The sequence below is a fragment of the Rhinolophus hipposideros genome (assembly GCF_964194185.1).
Source record: "Rhinolophus hipposideros genome assembly, chromosome: 24".
In the NCBI taxonomy this organism is placed as follows: domain Eukaryota; kingdom Metazoa; phylum Chordata; class Mammalia; order Chiroptera; family Rhinolophidae; genus Rhinolophus; species Rhinolophus hipposideros.
Genome location: NC_138070.1, coordinates 22,022,784 through 22,043,959, shown reverse-complemented (window position 1 = coordinate 22,043,959; position 21,176 = coordinate 22,022,784). Strand labels below are relative to the sequence as shown.

At 43.9% G+C, this 21,176-nt stretch overlaps 2 protein-coding genes across 2 annotated transcripts; one reads left to right on the top strand and one right to left on the bottom strand.

The window, feature by feature from the left end:
• Positions 1-7,787: 7,787 nt before the first annotated feature.
• On the bottom strand, positions 7,788-10,508 carry LOC308492653 (melanoma antigen preferentially expressed in tumors-like; the record flags this gene model as incomplete). Its single annotated transcript, XM_081037807.1, has 3 exons — positions 7,788-8,313; positions 9,193-9,783; positions 10,219-10,508. The coding sequence occupies 3 exons, from the start codon at positions 10,506-10,508 to the stop codon at positions 7,788-7,790; spliced, it is 1,407 nt and encodes a 468-aa protein (XP_080893933.1).
• A 6,297-nt stretch (positions 10,509-16,805) lies between these two features.
• On the top strand, positions 16,806-17,352 carry VPREB1 (V-set pre-B cell surrogate light chain 1; the record flags this gene model as incomplete). The annotated part of the gene is made up of 2 exons (XM_081037775.1): positions 16,806-16,851; positions 16,937-17,352. 2 exons carry the CDS (start codon positions 16,806-16,808, stop codon positions 17,350-17,352), a joined length of 462 nt encoding a protein of 153 aa, XP_080893901.1.
• Between the last annotated feature and the right edge of the window lie 3,824 nt (positions 17,353-21,176).

Genomic DNA, 21,176 nt, shown 5'->3' with positions numbered 1-21,176 from the left:
TAAATATGTCACTCTACTGTTTTCTGATATAAAATATTGCTCTCAAAAAATTTGATAATCTGATTTTCTTTCCCTTGTAGGTGACTTTTTATTTTGGGCCTGGAGGCCCAAAGATATTTCTTTTGCTTTTAAGTTTAGTAGTTTTACAAGAATAAATCTTGGTGTTGGTCAGTGTGATCAATTTTCTCAGGTTCATAGTTTCCCTCTGAATATATAGCTTTCCAAAATTTTGTTTTTCTAATTTCAGGAAAGTTTTCTTGACTCTGTACATTTGTACTTGAATTTGTATTATTTTCTTGTTTTGTTTTTCCTTTTCAGGATCTCCTATTATATATGTGTTGACTTTTTTTTCTTTTTCTTTTTTTGCCTATCTTCTAAATTTGTAACTTTTTGTCAAATCTGTTTTGTCTGTTTATTTATTTTATATACTCGAAAGAAAAGAAAAAGTTTGAAAGACCGACCTGATATCAACTCATCAGACAGCATGGTACTGGCATAAGGAGAAAGACAGAGATCAAGGAAATGTAACAGAGCTTCCACTGAAGGACGGCCATGTACAATGTCGATTGTTTGTTGACAAAGGCACCAAGGCAATTCAATAGGAGAAAGGAAAGTCTTTTCAATAAATGATGCTTGAAACAAATAAGCCTCAACTTCTGCCTCATACTCTTCTGGCTTCTACTGCTATCCATTACTTTGCCCATTATATCCATTTTGCCTATACTCCCAAGAAACAAGGAAAGATAGTTCTTTAGGCTGCAGGCTCTTTAATGGATCTCAGACTTTATTTATCTACAGCTAAAAAATTATCATTCTTTTCCTAGTTTCTTAGCAACTGTTTTTCTTAAATCAAAATCATATACAACAGTGATTCTAAGCTAAGACTCCCTGAGGTGGTCAGAAAACAGCCAAAAATGTCAATCTTTTCTTCATTTTTAATGCACAATCCCATGGACAAAAGAAAGAGAGAGAGAGAGAGAGAGAGAGAGAGAGAGAGAGAGAGAGAGAGAGAGAGAGAGTTGATGTAAAACTTACAAACAGTAAAGTACAGTTATCACAAATGTACATTTGACGATTCTATTCATATGCAAATACCCACATTACCATCACTCAGATCAAGAAAAGGAACATTTCCAACACCCAAGAAGGCATTCTAGTTGCTGTCTCAGTCTTAAGGGTTGAATTTGCCCTGTGCTTGCCTCTCTCTCTCTCCTCTGTAGTGTGGATTCAGTGAATTCAGGCTGAGTGAAGGCTGGAGACTCAGTGGGCAACGTTTGTAATATCTTCTCAAAAGCAGCAGAGGGCGCTGTGGGTATATTCCTGAGAGATAACGAACGGTGTTGCCACTAGCACTCAGCTCCTGGCTCCCAGGGTGTTCAATGCTCCCAAGAGCCGAAGCTGTCTTCCAGCTCCTGCCCAGGCCACCCTTCACGGCACCATCTTCCAGGATGAGTGCAGTGAGGTTCAGCACCGCGCAGAGGAGTCCGGGAGCTGGTCTGCACTAAGAGAAACTTCCCTCTTCACTGGGGCAATAGGAGAGACTAGAGGCTGCCCATCTCTAGCTGGGGGGTGAGGTTGGCTCAAGAGGGTTAGTATTAGTCTTTAAATGCTTAGAAAACTTAACCGGGGGAAGCCATTGAGACACGGGGTTTTCTCTGTGGGAAAATTAAAACTGAGAAATTCTGTTTCTTTACCAGATATAGGACGTTTTAGGTTTTCTATGTATTCTGTCATTTTGGGACACTGTGTTTTTCAAGGAATTTGTCTATTTGTTTTAAATCAAATTAATGGGCATAAATGCATTTAGTTTAATCCCTTTAAGTCCTTCCCTGCCCTGGCCTGAGTTTTTCTCCACCTTTTCCTATGTCCAACCCAACTCATCCCTTCTGTCTGAGGTTGTCACTGGGTGTTTTTCTTTGAGGATGGTGCGGGTAGGGGGTAGGGCAGTGGTGGAGTCAATGTCCAGGCCTGGGGGCGGGGGGGGGGGCTACCTGGGAAAGGAGGGTCTCAGTAGGGTTGTCCCAGGGGGTTGGGTGAGCGTGGATTCCTGCCTAGGGTAGGAAGTGGGGCGCTAGTGTGCAGAGTGGACACCCTCCTCCCAGGATGGAGGGAATTGAGGGTTGGGGTCTCTGCTAAGATCTGGGGGCCTGCGGGACCCAAGACAGAGCCTGGAGAGCTCTGAAGAAGGAGCAGGCGCTGAGGGTTGTCCGCTGATCCAGCTCCCCTGATATGGCTCTGCTGAGAAATGAGGGAAGAGGAGAAACATCCTCTGGAAGGGGCTTGGGGTTTGTCCTGGGGCAAGGTGGGGCCAAGTCCTTGAACATATTAGCCCCATGCCCAAAGGTGCAAACAGGGAGAAGAAATTATTTTATCAGAAACAGAAGAAAAATAAAATCAAAGCAAACAGTTGCAGAACCCAAAAAGGCACAAACAGCTTACGTGATGTCGACTGCAGTGAGGCTTTCCAAGACATTTACCCAGCCCCGGCTTGCCTCCCATAGCTCAAGATTCATAATTCTGTCTCTGTGCTTGTACTAGACACCTTCTGCAGCCCCCACAGGCTTCTCAGGTCACATGTATGGGAAAGCAGCCACCTGTCCTCTCTGCAGAGGTGAGTCACTTGCCCAAACCCCCTACTTATCCCTTCCCTCCACCTTGGTGGGTGATTAATACAGCTGTACTGATTAGGTGTATCACCTAATGAAAGTATATACAAAGTCCAAAACTAAACCTTAGCAAACCAAATCCAACAGAGTATTAAAAAAGGACAATGTGTCATGATCAGGTTAGGTTCATTCCAGAAATGTATTTTAATAGTATTATTTCTCCCATTGAATTGTCTTGACAACCTGGTTTAAAATCAACTGATCATAAATGTGAGGATTTATTTCTTTGCTCTTAATTCTATCCATTGATCTAAATATGTCTATCCTTATGCCAGTACCATACTGTCTTGATTACTCTAGCTTTGTAGTAAACTTTGAAATCAGGAAATGAGTCTTCTATCATTGTTCTTCTTTTTCAAAACTGTTTTGGTTATTCTGAGTTTCTGGATTTCCATGTGAATTTTAAGATCAACTTGTCAGTTTCTGCAAAGAAGCCAACTGGGACTTGGATAGATATTGCATTGAATCTGTTGTAGATGAATTTGGGGACAATTGACATCTTCTCTCACTACATTCACTAGATGTTGAATTTTTTTTTTAAAGATTTTATTGGGGAAGGGGAACAGGACTTTATTGGGGAACAGTGTGTACTTCCAGGACTTTTTTACAAGTCAAGTTGTTGTCCTTTCAATCTTAGTTGTGGAGGGTGCAGCTCAGCTATAGGTCCAGTCACCATTGCTAGTTGTAGGGGGCTCAGCCCACCATCCCTTGCTGCAGTTGAACTGGCAACCTTGTGGTTGAGAGGACGCGCTCCAACCACCTGAGCCATCCGGGAGCTCAGCGGCAGCTCAGCTCAAGGTGCTGTGTTCAATCTTAGTTGCAGGGGGCAGAGCCCACCATCCCTTGTGGGACTCGAGGAGTTGAACCGGCAACCTTGTGGTTGAGAGCCCACTGGCCCATGTGGGAATTGAACCGGCAGCCTTTAGAGCTCCAACCGCCTGAGCCGCTGGCCTCTAGTTGTTGAATTTTACCAAAAGCCTTTTCTACCTCTATTGAGATGATAAGATTTTCTTCTTTCATATGCTAATTTGGTTAATGACGTTTATATTAGAACAATATAAATTTGCTGATATTTGACCACTTTTGACCAATGGATTTTCTAATATAGTCACGTGCCACATAAGGATGTTTCTGTTAACAGTGATTCTGTAAGATTATAATGGACCTGCAAATATATGGTGATGGAAGGAGAACTGACTCTGGGTGGTGAACATACAATGTGATATATAGATGATGTATTGCAGAATTGTACACTTGAAACCTATGTAATTTTACTAACCATTGTCACCCCAATAAATTTTAATTAAAAAAAATTTAATTGAAAAAAATTTTAATTAAAAAAAAAAGATGATAATGGACCTTAAAAATTCCTACTGCCTAATGACTTCATAGTCATTGAAACATAGTGCAACATATTACTCCCATGTTTGTGGTCATGCTGGTGTACATAAACCTACTGCATTGCTAGTCTTATAAAAGTACAGCACATATGTGATTATGTAAAGTATATAATACTTGGTAATGATATACTTTAATTATGTAAAGTATATAGAACTTGGTAATGATAATAAATGACTCTGTGACTGGCTTATTAATTTACTTTTTATTGTTATTTTAGAGGGTACTCTTTCTACTTAAATAAAAAACAAGTTCACTGTAAAACAGGATGTTGTGTTACACCAGCAGCAGCCTCATACATCTCATGATTACTGCGTCTCTTGATGGCATCATTTTCTCTTGTGCTTGATTTAACCTCATGCTGGTTAGTACAATAACATGCTATACAGACTTGTAGCCAAGAAGCAATAGGCTCTATCATACAGCCTAGGTGTGTAATAGGCTACTTAGGTTTGTGTAAGTGTGCTCTTTGATGTTCGCCCAACAACAAAATTGCTTAATGATGAATTTCTCAGAATGTATCTCCATTGCTAAGCAGTACATAATTGTAGTCTCTTGAAAAAATGGTTGGGATAATTGGATATCCATGTACAAAAAAAATAATATTGGACCTTCATCACATACAAAATTATCTCAAAGTGGATCAAAATCTAAATGTAAAAACAACAACTATAAAACTCTTGGTAAATTTTCGTGACCTTCAATTAGACAATGGTTTCTTAGATATGATACTAAAAGTACAAGCAACAAAGACAAAGTACCTTTCTGTAAATAAGATACACAAATAGACAGAAGCACACAAAAAGATGTTCAGCATCGTCATCAGGGAAGTGCAAATCAAAACCACGTTGAGATACTACTTCACACCCAGTGGGATGGCCAGAATCAGAAAGACAGATGACAAGCATTGTCAAGGATGTAGAGAATTTTAACCAGAGCTGTGAGAAATTTGTTGATAAGCCACCCAATCTATGGTGCTTTGTTATAACAGCCTGAACTAAGATACGCATGGAATGTTTTCCAAGACATATTACATATTAGGTCACAAAACAAGTTTTAACAAATTTAAGAAGACCAAAATGTTACCAAGTATCCTTTCAGACCACAGTAAGATAAAACTAGAAATCAGTAACAGAAAGAAAACATGAAACTCCACACTAAACACACTATTGAACAACAACTGGAGGAAAAAGGAAATTGAAAAAAATACCCTGAGGGGTGGCTGGTTGGCCCAGTGGTTACAGCACAGTGCTCATAACACCAAGGTCACCTGTTCGATTCCTACGTGGGTCAATGAGCTGCACCCTCCACAACTAGATTGAAAACAACAGCCTGACTTGGAGTTGATGGGTCCTGGAACGACACACTGCTCCCCAATATTACACACTGCTCCCCAATATTCCCCAATAAAAGTTTAAAAAATAATACCCTGAGACAGGCACAAACAAAATACAACTTACCAAAACCTATCAAATGAAAAAAAAAAAAGAACACAACATACTAAGAGGGAAGTTTATAGCAAAGAATGTCTACATTAAAAAAAGAGAAAAGATCTCAAAACAACCAAACTTTACAACTCAAGGTACTACAAACAAGAAGAATAAACCAAGCCCAAAGTCTGCAGAAAGAAGGAAATAATTAAGATTATTGAAGAAATAAAAAAATAGAAAATAGAAAAACAATAGAAAAAAATCATCAGAACTAAGTTGTTTTGAAAAGGTAAACAAAATTGATAAACTCTTAGTTAGCTAGATTAAGAAAAAAATAAGAAGACTCAAATAAAAGCAGAAATGAAAGTAGAGGCATTATAACATATAATCCAGAAATAAAAAAGATCATAATGAACTGATCATAACAATAATACATTGATCATGACAATCATATGTCAAAAAATTGAACAACCTAGAAGAAATGGATAAATTCCTAGAAACATACAACCTACCAAGACTGAATCAAGAAGAAAGAGAAAGCTTGAACAGACCGATGACATATAAGGAGATTGAAGAATCAGTAATCAAAAACCCCTTGAAAAAGAAAAGCCTATGACTTCACAAGTGAATTCTACCAAACATTCAAAAAAAGAACCAATATCAACACTGCTTAAACTTTTCCAAAAAATAGAAGGAACACTCCCAAAATCGTTTTATGAGGTCATCACCACCATGATTCCAAAGCCAGACAAAGACAATACAAGAAAAAAAGAAAAGTACAGGCCAATATCCCTGATGGACACAGATGCCAAAATCCTCAACAAAATACTAGCAAACCAAATTCAACATACATCAAAAGGATCATATACCATGACCAAGTGGGATTTATCTTTGTATGCAAGGATAGTTCAACATATGCAAATCAATCTATGATACACCATATTAAAAGAATAAAGACAAAAATTATTCTTGATCATCTCAGTAGATGTAGAAAAAATATTTGACAAAATTCAACATGCATTCATGATTAAAAAAAAATCTGAAACCATAGAACAACAAAGGCTATCTATGGAAAATCTATACTAACATCATAACAAATGGATTAAAAATGAAAACTTTTCTACTAAGATCTGGAAGAAGGCAAGGATCCTCATTCTCACTACTGCTGGAACATGGTACTGGAAGTTCTAATCAGAGAAATCGGGCAAGAAAAAGAAATAAAATGCATCCAAGGTGTAAGGGAATAAATAAAATTATCTATTTTCAGTTGACATCATATATATAGAAAATGCTGAAGACTCCATTAAAAAAAATGCTAGAATAAACAAATTAAATAAACTTGCAGAGTACAAAATCAATGTACAATAATCAGTGGTATTTCTAAAAACTAACAATGAACTATGCAAAAAGGAATTTAAGAAAACAATCCCATTTACAGTAGCAACAAAAAGAATAAAACACTTAAGAATCAACTTAAACAAAGAGGTAAAAGAGTTGTAATTGAAAATTATAAAACACTGATGAAGGAAATTTAAAAAGACACAAATAAATAGAAAGACATCCCATGTTCATGGAAACCTAAGCCTAGGGGTGTGGTGAAGTCAGTAAGAAATGAAATGCAGAACCTACAAAGGCCCCCCCAACTCCAGTAACTCCCCATATTGCTACTCTGTGCCCTCATGGCACTCCTCTAAATTCAGCTTTCTTATTGGTTTGCTGATTTGTTTAGTGGTCCCCACTCCCCTTCAAAGCTAAGTTCTTTGAAAGCAGAAACCTTGAATGTTTTACCTCTATATTTCCCAGTGAGAGCAGTTTCTGAACAAAGCAGCAAGTCAACAAATATTTGTTGAATAAATGAGTGAATGAAAGCTCTGTGCTGAGTACCTTACACTTACATTAACACTTCTATTATCCTATTTCGTAGTGTTTTGAGAAGAAATTCACCCATTTGCTCGTTGTTCAAAGTGGGAATACTGAAGCAGAATGAATGGGAACTCGGGCAAACAGACCAGAAGGACAAGGGCTGGCAGAGGTTGTCTTTTTATTCCCAGCATTGAACAAGTTGCACGGTGTATAGATTTTTTTTTTTTACCATTGTCTGTCGAGTTCGTAAATAATTGAGCTCCAGCTCTATCCAGAAATAGCAGTCACCACTAGAGTGTTCATTACAGTGTTTCTTGTTTTGATCGTTTTCTTTAAAGCCACTCTATCCATTCAGGGAATCCACGGCCAAAGCTCCGAGACCCACTGCTGCTCTTTTTTCCCCATCAGGTCAGCTGTGCATTTTCATGAGTCAGGCCATTGAGGTAGAATTAGTCAACTCCATGTCAGCCCGCTGTAGGGCTTGCAACATTTCCTGCAACTTGGTGTGCACCCGGGCAAGTTCCACTCTGTTAAGGTTCTCCCACCTGTATTCGTCCAAGTAGACAACACATTCAGCCGGGACGGGATACTGCACACGTTTCAGCTCCTTCAGCCCTGCTAAGTGCTGCAGCACGTTCATGATGCCTGACGTGGAGATGATGTTGTCGAAGAAGACAAGGGAGCGGAGACAGAAGCAGCAGCACAGGACAGGCAGGAGGGCTTGGAGCTGGGCTTCCTTCAACCGGCAGCTTCTCAAGTTCAGGTGCTGTAGGGTGCCCGACACCTCAGCCAGCAGAACCTCGAGGGGCCCAGGAACTGTTTCGGACAGATTATTGCTACACAGCACCAACTCCTTCAGGCGTGCAGCATGAATGCTCTGGGACAAGTAGGTGATGTCATTCTCAGTAAGCCTACATCCATTGATCACCAGAGTCTCCAATGGTTTTTGCAGGCTGCTGTGGAGAGACAGACATAGTTACTTCTTAAAAATTGGGGTGGAGCATCAATACATTTGGAAAAGGACTAGAAATCTGACCTGAGAAATGTGTACTACTCCTACCTCAGTCTAGATGCATATGGCAGGAGCCAGGCTTCTGTACTGGTTAAGAACATAGAACCTGGAGTCAAACATTTTCCCATTCCCAACAGGACCTCTCCCATTTTCAGAGCATGCGGTCAGGCACACTGACCTCTCTTAGCCTCAGCTTCCTAACACGCCATGTAAACACAATGATCACTCATGCTCCATACATTGTTTAGGAATTAATGGAGTTTAGATATAGTTCCTACACAAGGTAAGGGCTAGGTTTTTACCATGAGGAAGGTTTATGAAGGTGGTTCCCGAGACTCCTATCCACCCAAAGACCAGAACTCAGGAGAACAGCTCCCTATTCCAGGACACGCCACAGAGAAGTCTAAGAGACGTAAATGAGAGGAGTGAGCTGACCAAATCAACTGGGCTTAGATGTTGTGGGGACAATTGCCTCCCTCAGATAACACCCTCACAACAGAACAACCTTATTCTGTGGAAGCTCCAGGACAATGAGATTCTGGCTGATTTTTCCCAGAATTTTATACCCATTCTTATTTAGCTCTATGCTCAGCATGGACTAAGTGCTTGAATGAATGAATGAAAAAATGAGTGAGGGGATGAGATGCCAATTTCAGACATAAATCCCAGGACTTCAACTTTGAAGTGTATGTCCATTAATGACTCTGCAGGAACTCATGGAAGAAGAAGTCCAGGCTTGTCTCTGCTCTGAAAGAGTAATGCTCAGAGGAGTATTCCAGGACCTGGGCCTTTAGACCTTCAGAGGGACCTTCCACACACTCACCTGAGTATCTTATGTAGCTGGCCTGAGAGACAGCCAAAGATGAGATGGAGCTTCTGGAGGTGGCCCAATGGACTCAACAGGGAGAAACAGTCAGCAGGGAAATCCCAGGGGATATGGCTCATGATGAGATTGCCCAGGTTGCTCATCTGCCCTACCTGGGTGAAGAACCGGATTAGATCTGACTGGAAGCAAAACCTACTCCTGTGATGAAGCCTCAGCTCTCGAATGGCCTCCAGCTCCAGCACTCCCAGGATCTCTACGAGGCTGTGGAATGGCACCTGGTTAATGACCAGAGTCCGACAGCAGAGCCGCAGACAGCCATGGCTCTTCTCGACTCTCTGAAGTATGTACGAGGGGAACCCAGACAGGTGGAAGAAACCGAACAAACCATCTAAGAAAAGGTCTGTGTGTATCTCCACTGGTTCTTGATCACACTGAGGTTGTACTCTGGAATTGGGCATAAGCTGGTCTGCCTCCGGCTCTTCCAGCATGTGCGTGATGACAAAGGGTACAGGAGAGGTCTCAGAGCACTCCTCCCAGTTGGAGCGCTCAAAATCATGGGTAAAATCCAGCACCTTCAGCTTCGATCTCCTGTAGGGAATGAGGAAGAGAGCTGAGATTGTGATTTTCAGGGTAGTATGGCAGAACTGGTATGAGATCAGCAGCAGCAGACTGTAGGAAGGGGTTTCTGTGCCAGCCAGCAGCCCTACCCACTGCCATCTGCCATGTCTTCTAAGTGCATTCCTCCATCCTCATCCACCCTCATCCTGCTCAGTCCCCATCCCTTACGTAGTCTAGGGATACCACCCAGGAACCTAACCACCCTCCCAACACCTCAGTAGCATGGTCAGCTTCCAACTATAGCAGGTCTTTCTTCTCCGATGGATTCTGAGCTATGGCCTCAAGGCCTCTCAAGGATGGTTGTACCACCAGGAGGTTCTGGCACATCCATGGTCCCCACATTGCTGAATCCAACTCTCTACTCAACTCATTGTGCCCCTAGCAGCACCCCATCTTTACAGTCACCTGGGGCAAGCAGTGTTGGTAGGAACCAATTCCAGCCCATCTAGTACAGCTTCCAACAGGTCTTGAGTTATTGACTGATCCCTTAAGGATCCCAGACGGAGACAGGGGAAGGGCCAGGCCTGCACGATTGCTGTCACGGTCTTCGTGTGTCCCCGGTCAAAGGCTGCAATGGACAGTGTTGGGAAGAGGTGCACAGGGAGCTCTTCCAGGGCACGTACAATTGAGTCTTCATCACTCAGCAGGCTCTGTGCTGCAAGATCCACGAGACTGAGTGGGTCTTGTCTGCTCATCTCCACGGCCTGACACAAGGTAAGGGAAAATCCTGAGTGGTTTTCACAGTGCTCAGCCTCCTTCTACTGGGCCAGGACTACCCAGGCCTCAACCACCCTTCACAGCAGGAAGTGAGACTCCAGTTTGTCCCCACTCCTCCTTCCATTCTGCAATTTTTAGTCATAAATATCCAGCTCTTTCTCTTATGGTGTCAGCACAGTGTCCCTGACCCTGATACCAGCTGGCTGAAATTAGAATAATTAGGGTTTTATCTCTGCTCCTCATTGAGCATCAAAGAGTATAAATTCTTTCAAACTTAACTTCTTGAACTTTCTCCCAAATCATCATCCCCTCCAAGGTGATTTTAAGGAACATGACTGAATAATCACTCTCTTACCTTAGTCTAATGGTAAGAGGTCAGCTCTTGAGGTTTTGTTTGCCTTCTCTGGTGAGCAGGGCTTCTAAAATAGTAACTGCAACTTTCTGCATGTTCAGATCACTCCTTCTCACTCTATGAAGTACATTTCTACTCACATTCTACCAGGCTTCAATACAATTCAGAGATGAGAAAATAATTTTCAAAAAAAAGAAATCAACAAGATATAAAACTCCTCTTATGGAGCTGGTAAAATTTTGACAAAATGTCAGAAAAAGACAAGAGAAAGAAAAATTACAGTATAATTCCATGTATAAGTATAGATACAAGAGTCCTTAATAAACTATTACCAAGTGGAAACAAGCAGCATCTAGTAAAGAAGCAGGATCACAAAGGGTTTCTTCCAGGAGCAAAAGGAGTGACACATTAGAGATCTATCCGTGACCTTCTGATTACACTTGGACGACTGAACACGAGCGCTCCGAGCTGCCACCTGAAAAAACAAATGAAATAAAAGAAGATCTAAAACTGGAAAGCCAAACAGAATGAATTAGACATCCCTGCTCCTCAAGAAAAAGCAAAGTTTTGGAATCTGGAAAAGGGTGGATTAGAGGAACTAGTGCACAGACCACAGAAGCCGAAACCTAAGCCTAGGGGTGTGGTGAAGTCAGTAAGAAATGAAACGCAGAACCTGCAAAGGCCTCAGGAGTGAGGTGTGCAAGTATGGCCCCGGGCAGGAACCAGAGCCCATGGGCAGCACTGAGGCACTCATGGAGTCTACAAATGTGTGCATGTATGTCGACCACCAGCACAGCCAGCAGTCCACGCCTTGGGCCCACCCTTCCTCCAGTTCCTACCCTGACTGTGCTCTGCTGCTCCCAGGAGCAGCTCTCAGCCCTCATCCTACAGCAGGCTGCCCTTCCCTGGGGATTCTGGGGGTTTGCTAGGGCAGGTTTAGTCAATGATCATTTGAACAACCAAAATACTAGATTATGACCTGACCGAACCTTCTCTACTGGAGCATTTTCCACATTTGTATGATTGAGAAGGGGCACCTGTTGAGAGAGGCTCAGGCCTGGTAGGCAGCCTATGGAGCGGGCAGGGCAGGAGAGGGAAGCACCAGGCCCCTGTCACAATCCACCAATTGTTCTGAAGGCAGAGCTTCTCTGAAGCAGCTAGAGCCTGTCCTGCCAAGGGGGCTGCGATGAGTTTAAATCTTCTTCTTTGTGCTTTGGAAATGTCTCATTTCTCTGAAGGAACAGCCCAAAGGAAGCCTCGTGCCTGGGACCCTCAGGGGTATCTCTGTCCTTGCCCCTCTTCTGAGGACAGAGCCTCATGCCCCTCACTCAGCAGAAGTAAGCCCAACTACCAAACTCTTCATTAGGAATGTACATTGATGTCTTCATAGGGGACAGAAGGCTGAGGCTTCTGGTTCCTGCGAGCAACCAACAATCTTAGCCATTACTTTTCTTGCCCATGAAAACCAGGGTTTATTGCTGGCCTACTCCTATCTTGTGCACTACCTGAACTCACTTCATCTGTTTGGGAGGAGGCTCCTCTGGGGTTTCAGTGGCCTCTAATCCTGGGGGAAAGAGAAGAGGAAGGCTGGCAAGACAAATTATAACTTTGACCACTGCACCTGGTCTTGGGGCTGCAATGGATACTCATTTTCTCCTTCCCCCACCATTCATTGTAGATTCCTCTCATGATCAGGTACCACCTCTGTTGTCCTTGCTAGCTTACTAGGTGACCTGTCTCAGACCTTCATCTCTGAGGGGTCTGAGCCCCTAGTCCCCATGCCTTCTCTTGCTAAGGTTGCAGCACTTGTCTTTTTACTTTCACGACTGGACAAGGAGATACCAAGATGCACCTAAATGAATCGCTTGGGAGTCAAACATATTCCTCCCTACCCCCTATCTCCTCCTTATGACCTGGGTCAGTTTCCCCCACCAAGATGAAGGCTCCTTTCCTTGTCCACTGGATGGAGGTCACAAAGAGAATAAAGTGTTCAGGTGGAAGCCACAGCTTATAACTCAAGGGGACTCTTGTGTTTAACAGTGAGTGGTCTCTGGGCCTAACCAACTTTAGGACTTGGGTTTGACACAACTTACCTCATGACAAGCAGTTCTGGATATGCAGTCACCTCCTGTCTCATGGTCCTCCGCTGGGGCCCAGCAGCACTGCAAGAGCTGTTTTACAAAACACATGTAATTCACCCCTTCAGACTGCGTAGCCTTGCTCCAGACCCTTAGAAGCCGATGTGGTGTTTCTCCAACTGGAGAATTCCACAGGGCAACTTTTCCTACCACTGATATCTCCAGTCCCCTCAATCTGGCAAGACTTCTGGCCCAAAGAGCAGGGCTACTTTCACTGCAGCCTGGAATTGGTTACTCTGCATAGAATTTCCTACTCTTGGCTGTGCTTATATGTGGCAGCCTTTTGTGTTAGTCAGTATACCTGCAAGAGAAGTGTTTCCAGATGTGGAATATGCTGTCTCTAAAACTTGAAGAGTTCTGTCAGGCATTGTGCTTCCTTCTTCACCGTAGGAGGTACAAAATGTGATAATTCATCTTTTACTTTGGATGATACGACCCAGCCTGCCTTCAACTACTGGGGTGCTCAACATTGTCCTCTTTTGGCAGGTCCTCGAATCTCCATGTGGATTATTTCCTCTCTGCAGCATGTTTCTTACCTGGCCTCCAACATGCCAGGCATTGCTTACTAATCTAACTCGATTAGCATGATGTCATCAAAGTAGTGAATCAATGCTATGTTCTGTGGGTGCCCAGATGGTAGACAGTTCAGATCTCTTTGAACTACGACAGAGGGTGCAATGGTATAATCCTGGGGCAAAATTAAATGTATACTGTCATCTATCTGTTCCACGTGAATGCAAAGAGTACCTGATAGGGATAGGAAGGAACACACTTGCCAATTAATATTTGCATACCATATAGCTGAGGCTTCATTAATCGGCTCAATCAAAGAGAGCACATGGGCACAGCAGCTTCAATTGGGGCTACTATTTGGGTGAGTTTATAGACATCTCAGCCAACCTCTAGGGTAAATCTGGTTTCTACAGATTGGTGAATTAAATGGAAACATGACAAGGACCACTACTCCTGAGTCCTTTACATCCTTAAGACTGAAACTTTTTGTCATCCCTCTGAGGATTTAGTATTGTTATTTACTATTTTGATGGGATAAGGGGGAGAGGGGGCAGTTACAGAGGCCCTCAGTTGGTCTCCCCCATCACAATAGTTCTTATCCCACAGATGAAAGACAAAATGTGGGTATTGCATCACCTTCCAAACATTCTATTCCAATTACACATTTGCAAACTGGGTAATGACACAGTGTACCCATTGTGAGCTGGATGTTGGCCAGGATTCTATTTGTCACCTGGCTCCCATATGCCCCTATTCTAACAGGGTCCCACAATGATGCTTTAGATCTCCAGATATCATGTCAGCTCTGCCCCTATATCCAACAATATTCAAATTGTTTGTGTACCCCCCTTTCCGTAGTCCAAACAATCCTCGAATTGCTTGTATATTCCAATTCCCCTTATTTACAGATACCCAAGTGTGGTAGCCAGCCTCCAAAATGGTCACAATGATTCTGGCCTTCTGGTATTCATGTCCTTGTGAAGTCCCCTCCTACACTGAATAAGGCAGTTCTGTGATCATCAATGGGATATTGTGGAAATTACAGTGTGTGACTTCCAAAGTTAGGTCATAAAAGACACTGTGACTTCTATTTTGTGTTCTCTTGGATTGCTTGCTTTCATGTCATGGAGACTCTCAAGAGTCTTATGGAAAGAACCATGTGGCAAGCAACTGAAGCATCTCATCACAAACTTCCCAGGCGTATGGGTAAGCTACCTTGGAAGTAGATACTGCAGCCCCAGTTGAAATTTCAAATAACAGGAATCCCTAGCTGACATCTTGACCGCATCCTCATGAGATACCATGAGTGAGAACCATCCAGCTAAGCTGCAACCAAATACTTGACCCACAGGTAATGCCATCAATATGTTAGGGTGCCATTGTTTCCCAACCAGGACCCTGACTTGGACACAGCAGACCTGCCTGGGTTGGGAGCTTAACCTTCTTTGGAACTCTAGCTTTCTCTGCCCTCCCGCTGTAGAAGATGAAGGCCTCTGTATGCTACCAAGAAGACCCTGAGGGTGCCTGTTGGTGCTCAGCCGTTCTTTATCCTTTACTGTAGTATCAACCAAGTTTAGCACCAGCCATTCAATCCCACAGTTCTTATTGTTACCGGTGCAGGGATTGTCCGAGAGAGTGGTGACTCTGGTGTTAGGTGTGCACTACTCTGGGAGCTGGAAGAAAATACATGGAGCCAAAGGCAGAGTAGACATGCTTTATTCACTGGCTTTCTGGACACAGCTAGCCTTGTATAGTGGCCAGGCTTTTTATACTGTGCTGAGACAAGAGTGGCTCACAGCCAAGGTGCTTACGTAAGAGCACACAAACAGTGACATCATCAGGATGGATGGCACCTGCACAACACTCCATCTTATATAACCAGCGGGCCCCAAGTCAGTTCTACGGGATGGCCAGTGAGGGAGCCTGACTGACTCCATTTTCCCTGTAGGGATCCTTGCCCTCAGGGTAGAAATAAAGAGAGTGGGCAAAACTGTTTTGCAGAGAGAAAGATTTATTAAAGTGAAAGCTTGGTGCACTAAGGAAGCACACTCTGAAAGAGAAAGGATGTAGCTCCCAGAGGTTTACAGGTACAACAGTTTTATAGGCTCTTGGGTTGGGAGCCATCCCTTCCTTTTTCCCTTCTCCCTCCCCAAAGTATGTTGAGGTGGGTCCTACAACACACCTGCACAGTGTACGTACATGCCACTTCATGCATCGCATGTCTTATTAGCATCTTAAATCTCCTTCTAGGGAGTGTTTTTTATTATGACAAAGAGGAAAAGTTAATTACAGGACAGCTCTTTAACTAATGTGCATGTGCAACTTGAGAAAATTTCCCTGGACGCTGGGTAGAGAATGTTAGTTTGGAGTTCCCAGTGTCTGGACCTCCAGCTCTCCTGAGGAAGTGAGGGAATCTCTTTCTTCCAGAGCTTCTTTCATATGAACCAATGAGATGAACCTGATTAGGTGTATTGTTTGATAAAAAGAAGAGAAAGTTTCAGCACTTTCACATTCTTTACCCACAGCCAAGCCTGTGGGTAATTTTAAAATTTTTTAAAAATTTATAATTTAAAAAAGCAATAGTCAAAGGGAGGTAAAGTACAGCCTAGGAAATATAGTCAATAATATTGTAATAACTATGTACAGTGTCAGAGGGGTAATAGACTTATTGGATTTATCACTTTGTGAGGTATATAAATGTCTAATCACTATGTTGTATTGTACACCTGAAAATAATAAAAATAAAATTTAGAAAAAGAATTACATTTAAAAAATAAAAATTTTAATTTAAAAAAAGTTTATTGTTTTTTATTTTAAACAATTGTTTTTCTTCTTGAGTGAATGAAGTAATCAATCCCTTACACATTTGAACCACATCCCTAAATCCAATCATGCTTAGCTATAGGCCAAGAACGTGAAAGTGCTGCAAGTTTCTGTGGGGCTCCGCTTCCTCAGGGGGACGTTGAGGTCATTCTCCCTCAGGGACCTGAGCCTGCAGATTGTCCTCCTGGGCACTGGCCTGAGAGCTTCCAGCAGGTGCTTCCTCCCAAACGCTTCCATGGGGCCAAGGCAAGAGCCACAAAGGCCGCCATGGGACCGTTCCCCTAACCGATCTGCAAACCCAAGAAAGTTTGGGATGGCGGTGGCTGGAACTGGGTGTGCAATGGCCCCACCCCTAAGAAGCTGGAGGAGGATGCTGGCCAGCTCCCCATAGAAAGCCCCAGGAGTTGTGGCTGCACAATTCACAAGGCAGAGCTCTACACGTCTGCACCATGTCCTGGGCTCCTGCATTGTTGGTGCTCCTTGCCCACTGCACAGGTAAGAACACCCCAAAGCTTGTACGCCCTGGCTCCTTCCCTTGCCCTTCCCTGCCCCAGGTGTGCATGTGCTTCTGTCTCCCCAGGTTGTGTCCTTCAGCCGGTGCTGAATCAGCCACCGTCCGTGTCCTCGTTTCTTGGAACCACAATCCGACTGGCCTGCACCTTAAGCAGTGACCATGATGTCAGCATTTATAGTATCTACTGGTACCAGCAGAGGCCGGGTCACCCTCCAAGATTCTTGCTGAGATATTTCTCCCCTTTAGAGAAGAAACAGGGCCCCAAGTTCCCTCCACGCTTCTCTGCATCCAAAGACGTGACCAAGAACACGGCGTATTTGAGTATCTCTGAGCTGCAGCCTGAGGATGAGGCTATTTATTACTGTGCTGTGGGGACCCAGGGCTTGGAGAAGGACAAGGAGATGGAGAGGGAGAGTGCAGAAGGAAAGGAACCTGCTGCTTCAGTGGCCCAGGCACCCCAGGACACGCTTACCGTGAACTAAAGACAGAAGGGGCATGCATTCCTCAGAGAGGATGAGGAGGGCGGAGGGCCATGGGCTGCCCATAGGAGATGCTCCTTGTCCAGCTAGGCCCTGTTGGAGGCTGGATTGGGGGATTAAAGCTACTTGTATCTTGGGAAGTTGTTTTGCTGTGTTTGGTCTGATTGGTGTGTTGAATTGTATTGAGAAGGCCCCAGCTGCTCAGAATGGGTGAGGCACACCCAAAAAACAACCTAGGGGGAAGGTCCCAGGGGACTGGCTGGTCATGGTCTGCTTGGCTGGAGCTCCTGCTCTTGTGGGTAATGGGGGGCAGGGTGCTGATATAAGCACCTTGGGGGCATGCTCTGGCTAAGGACGAGACCCTCTGCTGTCACCTGACTTTTCTCTGGAGGTATAGGGTAAACAAGGTTAGAAATGCCTTTATTGGGCCTCTGCCTGCAGAGGACAGTGGGTGCCAAGTAATAGGTCTAGAGCAGATACTATTGACATTTGGGGCCAGACAGTTCTTTGTTAGAGGGCAGTCCTGTGTCCGTGGGATGTAAGGCAGCATCCGTGGCTTCTATGCACTAAATGCCAGTCCTTGCACCTTCCCACCCCAGTTATGACAACCAAACAATGTCTCCAGGCATTGCCAGATGCCCCGAGGGTGGCAAAATCACCCCAATTGAGAACCACTGGCCTAGGTGAGAGAAACGCATTTACTCTTCTGTGCAGGAGAGTGGCAGAGTTGTCAACCATATTTTCTGTAAAGGACCAGATTGTAAATAATTTTGGCTTTCCAGGCCATATGATCTTTCTCTCAGCTGCTGAATTCTGTCCTTACAGAATGAAAGAAGCTACAAACAACATGTAAACAGATGGGCATGGCTGTTCTTATTCAACTTCATTTACAGACAAGGTTAGGCCGGATATGGCATTCTGGCCACAGTTCGCCAACCCCTGCTCCAGAGAAACACCCCAGTTCCTGCCTCCAGGTTTCAACCAAACCATGCTTGGTGGGGTAATCAGTTACCTTCAACTCCTCCTGCCAATGACCCCAGGTACACTACACCTCTGGACCCATGGAAAGACCTGGAATTGGGAGGGGTGTGGCCTCACTGATGGGCTTGCTGGGGGAAAAGGGAACAGGTGGGTTCCTGCAACCCTGGCCCACAGCTCAGCACCCTGAGCCCCTGGGTGGTGTCACACTACGTACAGAGAGGTGCGAGGAAAACTATCTCCCCTGTGACCCCAAACTTGGCTCTGAGAATGTCCATTTATCATGGCTAAAAAGACCCCAAGGGATTCCCCGAGAAAGGTAAAAACATGTTAATATTGGCCCTTCCATGTGTGGCCTGAGTCTCTTTTGTAAAACAACGGTCTCAGCACGTGCCATGTTTTAGGTGCCCTCTGAGCTCCCACATCCACAAAGTACACAGTTCTTCTGGCATCAGGCCTTTGTCCCTGCGGAGCGGACTCCAAGCCCATGTCTCTAAAGGCCAGCTAGGTGATCTCAAAGGATCTCTGTCTTCTGCCTGTAACCTGCCCTTCTCCTGCTTCCATTCTTCGTGATTCCAGGATTCCATGCTATGACAAGAAACCCGGAGAGCAGGAGTCAGGCTGGGCTCCCATCATCCTAACGCCCCTGCTGCACCAGATTTCTGGAGGGTGAGACCCTGAACTCGGGCCTCGGGCTGGTCAGAGTGTGAGTCTTAGCTCTGGTCAGCCTTAGAAGGAGTATTTGATTTGTAGGCCACCATTTCCAATGTTGTGTGTCATGAGGATAATAATAGCCTCAATTTATATAAAGTGCTTACCTAGGCTTAACTATCATGGGTACTCAACAAAATAGTAGCATCACTATTTCCTGGCCTGGCCTTGTCCCTTGTCCAATCCTTTCATTCAGTGTGAGTCATTTCTCACCTTGACTGTTACCTGGCCTCCTGCATATCCCCTCTACTGCAGCCTGTACCCTCCACTCCTCATCTTCATTATTTCCAGATCCGGTCTTGCTTGCATTCCTCCTCTCTAACTTTGGATTGTCTCCCACTGCCAAAGCACATATGCAAGCCAAATCTGTCATTTTCAATTTTCTAGTGTCTACATTTTTTTTTAAAAAAAAAAAAGGTAAAAAGAAACAGGTGAAGTGATTTTAATTATATATTTTATTTAACCCAACACATTCCACATGCTATCATTGCAAGATGCAATCAGTATAAAAATTAGTTATGAGATGGTTTAAACTCTTTTTTTTTAATCTTCAAAAATCCAGTGTATATTTTACATTTGTGGTTCATCTCAATTTGGACCATTCACCTTCCAAGTCAGCTACAGCTGCCTATGGCTTGTGACAGATTGAAGGGAGAAAAACTCACTCCTTATCATGATACACCCTTTGGAGTCTGGCCCAGACTCTGTCCCAAGTCCCATCCCCCTCACTGTCGGTGTCATATTAAGCCATCTACAACTGATCCAACACCTGGTTCTCTTGGTTGCCTCCAAACCTTTGCCTAAGCTGCTAACTTCCTGTCGCTTTGAGGTGTCCTCCAGCTGGCTGCACCAACTTAGGGTTCCACAATTATCTCAACTCTCACTCCTTGGGCAAGATTTCCCTGACCGCTTTATGCAGTTACTAACTTCCTGCCATGTACAAACACTGTGTTTTCCTAACTATATTTAGCGCTTACCACACAGTTCTAAATTTATTTTGTCTCTCTCCTACACTAATTTGCAAATTCTCAGAGGGCAGGATCTGTTCAACTCATTTTATGTGCATGATAAACACTAGATATAACAAAGTTGAGTGAATAGATGAATGAGTAAATGAATGCATGATGGAACGAATTCTTGGATGGCTGCCACTCCAGTATCCCTTTAGATGGCTGGAGTCATTGTCATTTCCTAATACGGGAAAGTTGTCACGTTAGTGACTGGCTGCATTCTACTTCTCTCTCTCTCTCTCTCTCTCTCTTACACACACACACACCTTCTGATGCCTGGCATATGAAGCCGGTGATTATATCCAGCAACCAGGAGTGATGGGGAAAGGAAAAGGTTGGAATAGGTTAATGCAGGGAAGGGGACACTTGGGAAACTTTGTAAATCTGTAACATAGGTGAGAGACACTGGAGAGGATGGGCTTCCCAGACTGTTGGAACCTGCTGCCTGGTACCACAAAGAGCTCCCACCCCTCCTCCTCCCCCCTTCCCCCAGGTATCAACAAGGCTCCAGACGGTGATACAGCACAAGGGTGTGGGGTGCTGAGAGCCACGGTCCACTCACAGAAATGTTTGATGCAGCTCCCAAGTTTGACACAGAAACACAGAACTCAATGGGCTTGGACATGTCATCAGTGGTGCTGAGGACTGGGGACCCAAACATTCTGACCTGAGTTAGTCCCTGAGATCCTGAGGGAGGGGATCTCAGGGAGACCCAGGAGTCTTGGGTGATGGAGCATGCCTTATTAAACAGAGTGAAATGCAAGGGTTCTCTGTGCCTACGGAAGGCCAGTGTGGTTGTGACATGATTTGGCAATATAAGCTGGGAGGAGGTGGTTCCATGTAAAGAAGGAGGGTGGAATTAACATGTGGAGGCACTTTAGGATACAGAGGGCCCTTTTATTTCATTCTAAGTTGCATTTTTGTGATGTATGCACAATGCCCAAATCCATTTGTTCATTAGGGAATGAAAAATGGGGAATATTTTCGTTCTAGCATTCCTCCTTCACTCGTTAGTTATAAAACTTCTACAAAGAAAACTTCGTCACCTGAGGGACTATTCGTATAGTAAAGGCAGGATAAACGTTTTATCTTTCCCCTGCTTTATTTACCAGCTATCAAAATAACATA